This window comes from Desmodus rotundus, chromosome 4 (genome assembly GCF_022682495.2).
Source record: "Desmodus rotundus isolate HL8 chromosome 4, HLdesRot8A.1, whole genome shotgun sequence".
NCBI classification, from domain to species: Eukaryota; Metazoa; Chordata; class Mammalia; order Chiroptera; family Phyllostomidae; genus Desmodus; species Desmodus rotundus.
The window spans coordinates 177,826,752-177,832,244 of NC_071390.1; the positions used below are offsets into that span (position 1 = coordinate 177,826,752).

A 5,493-nucleotide genomic window follows, 5' to 3' on the forward strand; every position below is an offset into this window, starting at 1 on the left:
CCCCACGACCGGCGACCCAGAGATAGGAACTGTTATTGTTTCCGCGGACGCTCTGTTTGAGGTCACGTGAAGGCCAGAGGAGGGTTGTGTTGACGTTTCTGCTGGTTTTATTTCAGTAAGTTCTCTATCAGAAGGGCCCGGCAGCTCCTTCCCGGGTCCGTAGAGGTGGTGTACTCCTCCCGGGAGAAGTTCAGAGCTGGGGGGGGGGGAGCACACATCATGCATGAAAATTATTATTGATGCCGGATAACATTGTGTATTGTTACTCTTCACATCCATAGCCCCAGGCGCCTGGCTTCTCCAGGCAAACTTTAGCGCTTAGAGACGCAGAGGCCCTCTGTCAGGCAGAGGTCCACTTGCGAAGATTGATATGGAGTAGGAAAAGGATGGTGTTTTACAAAGCAAGTAATATGATGTCTTTCTACTAGAATAAATGCGCAGATTTTAAAGCTATATGTAATAAATGTATATGTTTATGTTTATCCCCGCAATTAGCAGGCGGCCCTGCTCCGGCCGCCCGGCCCCGGCCCCGGCCCCGGCCCGCGACCGGCCTAGCTGCGCCGGCAGCCCGCCCACCACAGCCCTGACACGCTCAACTCCAATGATCGTGGTGGGGAAGAGGGAGGCAGGGAGTGGAGGGGGCAGAGGGAGAGAGCAGCTGACCGCAGAGAAAGGTAAGAAGAGCCGCGGAGGAGAAAAACGGGCAGGGGTTAAAGGAAAAAAAAGAGAGGAGTGGGTGAGAGAGGCGATCAGGGAAGGGAGGCCTGCAGAGAAGGAGCGAGAACAAGGCAAAGGCCTCCAGGGCCCCAGGAGAAATAGGGCCCCAAGGCGCCCAGACGGAGAGAGGCAGCCCAGGGCTGCAGCGCCAAGGAAAGTTTTCCCGCACCCCTCCCCTCCCCCGCCCTCCCCCGGCCCCGCCCTCTCCGGGCGCCCCGAAGGCCGGCGCACCCCGGGGCAAATCCAGGAGCCTTGCCCAATGGATCGCGTCGGGCCCGCCCCCTGGCGCGCTGATTGGTCGCCGCCGCGCTGGCCTTGCCTTATTAACAAGTTCTCCGCGAAGCGGCCGCCCGACCCGGAGCCGGCCAGTGCGCTCGGGAGCTCGGCCTGTGCGGCGGCGCCAGCGGACAGCCAGGCCCAGAGCGCCGGAGCCGGCCTTCTGGGGAGGGGCGGAGGCGCGCGCGGGAGGGCCGGCCCGGCCTGGGCCCCGGGCGCTTCCAGAGGCCGGTCGCGCTCCCAGCCCGCCCGAAGCCCATGCCCGGAGGCTGGCCCGTGCAGCGGCTGGAGGGAGGGCCCGGCTCTGCATGGCCCCGGCTGCTGACATGACTTCTTTGCCACTCGGTGTCAAAGTGGAAGACTCCGCCTTCGGCAAGCCGGCGGGGGGCGGCGGGGGCCAGACCCCCAGCACCGCCACGGCCGCGGCGGCCGCCATGGGTATAGACGAGGAGGGGGCCAAGCCCAAAGTGTCCCCTTCACTCCTGCCCTTCAGCGTGGAGGCGCTCATGGCCGACCACAGGAAGCCCGGGGCCAAGGAGAGCGCCCTGGTGGCCTCCGAGGGTGCACAGGCAGCTGGCGGCTCCGCGCAACCCTTGGGTGCCCGGCCCGGGTCGTTGGGTGCCCCGGACGCGCCGTCCTCGCCGCGGCCACTCGGCCATTTCTCAGTGGGAGGGCTCCTCAAGCTGCCAGAAGATGCACTCGTCAAAGCCGAGAGTCCGGAGAAGTCCGAGAGGACCCCGTGGATGCAGAATCCCCGCTTCTCCCCGCCCCCGGCCAGTGAGTAGCCTGAACCAGGCAGCGGGGGAGGGGGCCGGGCGGGGATGCGGGGCCCCCGGGCGCCAGGCCGCGCGCTGGCGCCTGCTTGTCTCCGGCGTTACCGTACCTGCTGCCGGTACCTGGAGCCGGTGCTGTGGACACTTTGGCTGGGAGGTCGGGGTTTGCGCACTCTCTACTTCCACCCAGGAAGATGGTTCGAGGCCTGGCTGAGGCCCAGCACTGGGTCCACTATCGTGGGCTCCTGTTCTTGGCCAGGCGACCCTGCGGCTGGGACTTTACTTGTAGAACTCAGGTGTCAGGTCACCGTGTCCTCCTGCCCCTACCAGACAACCACCGGAGTCCCCGCTCCCCCGTCTGACCCGATTGCGCCTATACCCCCCCGGGTGGGTCCCAGTGGCGCGGACAACGTCCCTGCACGCAGGGTTTCACTTTCTCATAGTGGAAGCCTGATGTCTCCCCCCACCCCCAATTAAATATCTCTTTGCCGGAAGGTTCTGAAGCTCTTGCAAAATCCCCCCTCCCGCCTTCTAGTTTCAGGCAGATTCTTGGTGCTCTGGGTGGGTTAGGGGGAGGGGGACGCTCGGGTCCAGGGGAGGGGCGGGGCACCAAGTCAGTCAGTGGGAGGCGCCCGCTCGGATCCGGTTGGAAGCGCCCAAACATTCCGACTGGGCCACTAAAGCGGACTCTGGCCACCAAAGGCGCTTTCGGGGTCGTTCCAAGGCCTTGCGGGCCCCTGGCTTTTCTGCCCAGGGAACAAGCTGGGAGATATTTCAGGAGCACGGGAAATTCCCAAGTTTTCCTCGTTTCCTCCGATTATTTTGTGCGGCATAATAGCAACCCGAATTCAATGGCGTGATGCTGAGGAATGATTTTTATCTGGGGATTAAACGTCTTTGAAAGGCCAGCCCCTCCCTGGGTCTAATGGCTAGAGAAGGTGGCGCAGCGTTGGGCTGTCGTTGCTGAAAGGGGGCCCCGCCCCTCGGGTGGCCCGGCGGAAACTGAGTCGGGGGGCCAGCTGCTTCCCGGACTCTCAGTGTCTTCGAATGGTGAAGGAGGAGAGACATTAATGTGAGTTCGTTTGACTCACACCCTGGTGGTCTGAGAGCCCAAAGCATCGTTTGTTTTTTGTTTGTTTAAGGCATGAAAAAATGCATAATTAGGCAAAACCCGCATGGTGAAACATTCCACATTTGAATTCATTTTACCCCAGAGGGAAGCTGCTGAGTAGGCAAAACGTCCTTTCCGGGACCTGGGAATTCAGTCAGGGCCTCTCCCTGGACCCTCCCGTTGGCAGGATCCCCGTTGTCCGGGGTATAATTTGTTCCGCGTTTGGTCCGGCCACAACCGGCAGGCATGGAGGACGTAGCTGGACCAGCGGACCCCGCTCTGGACCTGCTCAAGCCCTCTGCTTGGGTGGTGGTAGCTGCCGAGCCTCCAGGTCTGTTTTGAAGCTGTAAGAGAAAGACTGCTCTGTGCCGTCGGTGTCTGCGGACTGAGCCACAGGTCCGAGGAGAAGCCAGAAGCTGTTGCACCGCCCCCCCTTTCCTGGGCCCCACGTTTGAGTGTGGCCTGAGGGCGAAGGCACTGGGGGTGGGAGAGGCTCAAGACACCACCGTCCAGATACCCAGGTGGTCGAAGAAGGAGCGTTAGAATGAAGCCCTCTCCCTACCCTGGCACTTTATGTATCTAAGAGATTTGGCCACGGTGTGACCTCCATGACAGCCGGCCCTGCTCCACCTGCAGTCTCAGGGACTGCCCGCAGAGCCCCGTGGGAACCCAGCACGTCCAGGTAGAGTGGGATTTGGAGATCTGAATTCCACCACGCAGTGGCCCAGCGCAGCGCTGAGTGCTTGGGCACAGCCCGGTGTTCCGCGGGCACACAAAACTGAGTGTGGCCCTGGGCTGGGCGCAGGGCCCCTTTCTGCAGGGTTCATCAGCCCCGCTCACATGAGCGGTCCCAATGTGTTTGGCGGAGGAAGGCCACTGCGACAGGCCCAAGTGGCCATCTAGCATTCAGGCCGTTGCACCTCCTCCCAGTTATGTTGGCGCCTTGAACACGGGTATGTTTCACCTGAAATCTTAAGTTTCCTCATTCGCCAGAAGTAGACAAGACCGTCTGCCCCGCAGGGTTGTGGTGGGAATTGGAGGAAATACTTAAGTGCCACGTCGAAAATGAATAGGCAGCATTGTTATCAACTATTAATTACTATTTGGGGCAGATGACGCTCCCTCGCTCTTAACCCCCTGACTCTTTCTCTCTCGGCCCCCTAGGGCGGCTGAGCCCGCCGGCCTGCACCCTGCGCAAGCACAAGACCAACCGCAAGCCGCGGACGCCCTTCACTACGGCGCAGCTGCTGGCGCTGGAGCGCAAGTTCCGCCAGAAGCAGTACTTGTCCATCGCCGAGCGCGCGGAGTTCTCCAGCTCGCTCAGCCTCACCGAGACCCAGGTGAAGATCTGGTTCCAGAACCGCCGTGCCAAGGCCAAGAGACTGCAGGAGGCAGAGCTGGAAAAGTTGAAGATGGCCGCCAAGCCCATGCTGCCGCCGGCTGCCTTTGGCCTCTCCTTCCCTCTGGGCGGCCCCGCAGCCGTGGCGGCTGCTGCCGGGGCCTCCCTCTACGGTGCCTCTGGCCCCTTCCAGCGCGCTGCGCTTCCCGTGGCGCCCGTGGGACTCTACACGGCCCATGTAGGGTACAGCATGTACCACCTCACATAGAGGGTCCCAGGGTCGCCTACCTGTGGCACCTGTGGCACCAGCCGAATCCTCCAGCCCTGATCTTCTGCAAGCAGCAGGGGCCGACCCCAGCGAGCTCCCCCGTTTGGCACCGCCTGGCCCCTTCCCTTTAGCCCCCACACTGCTCTGGGTTTTCCTCCGTCGCTCCCTGACTTCACTCTCTGAAGTCTGTTCCTTTCCCAGAAAGTGACTGGAACGGTCCCTTCTGCTCTTCTAGAATCTAGATCCACCCCTCACGTTACAGATGGGGAAACTGAGGACAGAGAGGTTAAGAAATTTATCCACCTGGTCCCCAGCAGAGTTGCTGCTTGGACCAGGAGCAGAGGCCACTTCTGCAGCATCGCTTCTTCCTGTCCGGGCAGCCGGCAGGAAAAGCACAGAGTAATTCGCGTCTGAAGAGTTTGGAAAGGACAACAGTGGGAGAGAAGAGCGCACCGGAAGAGATGGGTCCTGGTCCTTCCCCTGGAGCACTTAGAACTTCAGCCAGACATTTGCTTTGGGTGGGGGGATACCCAGATGCGCTCCTTACAAAGGTAGGTGGAGGGGACCTCTCTGTTACCAGTACCAGAAAAAAATTGTAAAATAAAAAGTAAAATTCTGTTTCTATTTAACAGTACATTTGTGTGGCTCTCGAGAATCCCTTTGGAAGGGATTGGGTGTAATATACTGTATATTTGAAATTTTATTATCATTTATATTATAGCTATATTTGTTAAATAAATTAATTTTAAGCTACAAGAAATGATCTCTGTACTGATTTAGTACTTTATTTGAATTTTACTCCTCGCCATCTATTCTCATAAACGATTGCTTTCCAGTGTGGCGGGCGCTTCACCCCAGCAGCTTTCAGAGGTGACGAGGATATTCAGGGACAGAGGGGGGTGTCGTTTTGAACACATAGGACAGATCTGCATTAGCAAAGTCAAGTGGAGAATTGAAGCAATTACCTAGGATAATTAGGCTCAATTTTCCAATTCACTTTAAGCTGAAA

General features: G+C 59.5%; 1 protein-coding gene across 1 annotated transcript; it reads left to right on the forward strand.

Moving 5' to 3' along the window:
- Positions 1-1,079: 1,079 nt before the first annotated feature.
- MSX1 (msh homeobox 1) lies at positions 1,080-4,918 on the forward strand. The gene is made up of 2 exons (XM_053923527.2): positions 1,080-1,770; positions 4,042-4,918. The coding sequence occupies exons 1-2, from the start codon at positions 1,302-1,304 to the stop codon at positions 4,482-4,484; spliced, it is 912 nt and encodes a 303-aa protein (XP_053779502.1). The 5' UTR covers positions 1,080-1,301; the 3' UTR covers positions 4,485-4,918.
- Positions 4,919-5,493: the final 575 nt, after the last annotated feature.

Excerpts from the sequence above, each read along its gene's own strand:
- MSX1 (XM_053923527.2), top strand. The coding sequence starts at position 1,302 with ATGGCCCCGGCTGCTGACATGACTTCTTTGCCACTCGGTGTCAAAGTG. Across the intron at positions 1,771-4,041 it reads CTTCTCCCCGCCCCCGGCCA|GGCGGCTGAGCCCGCCGGCC; the intron begins GTGAGTAGCCTG and ends TCGGCCCCCTAG.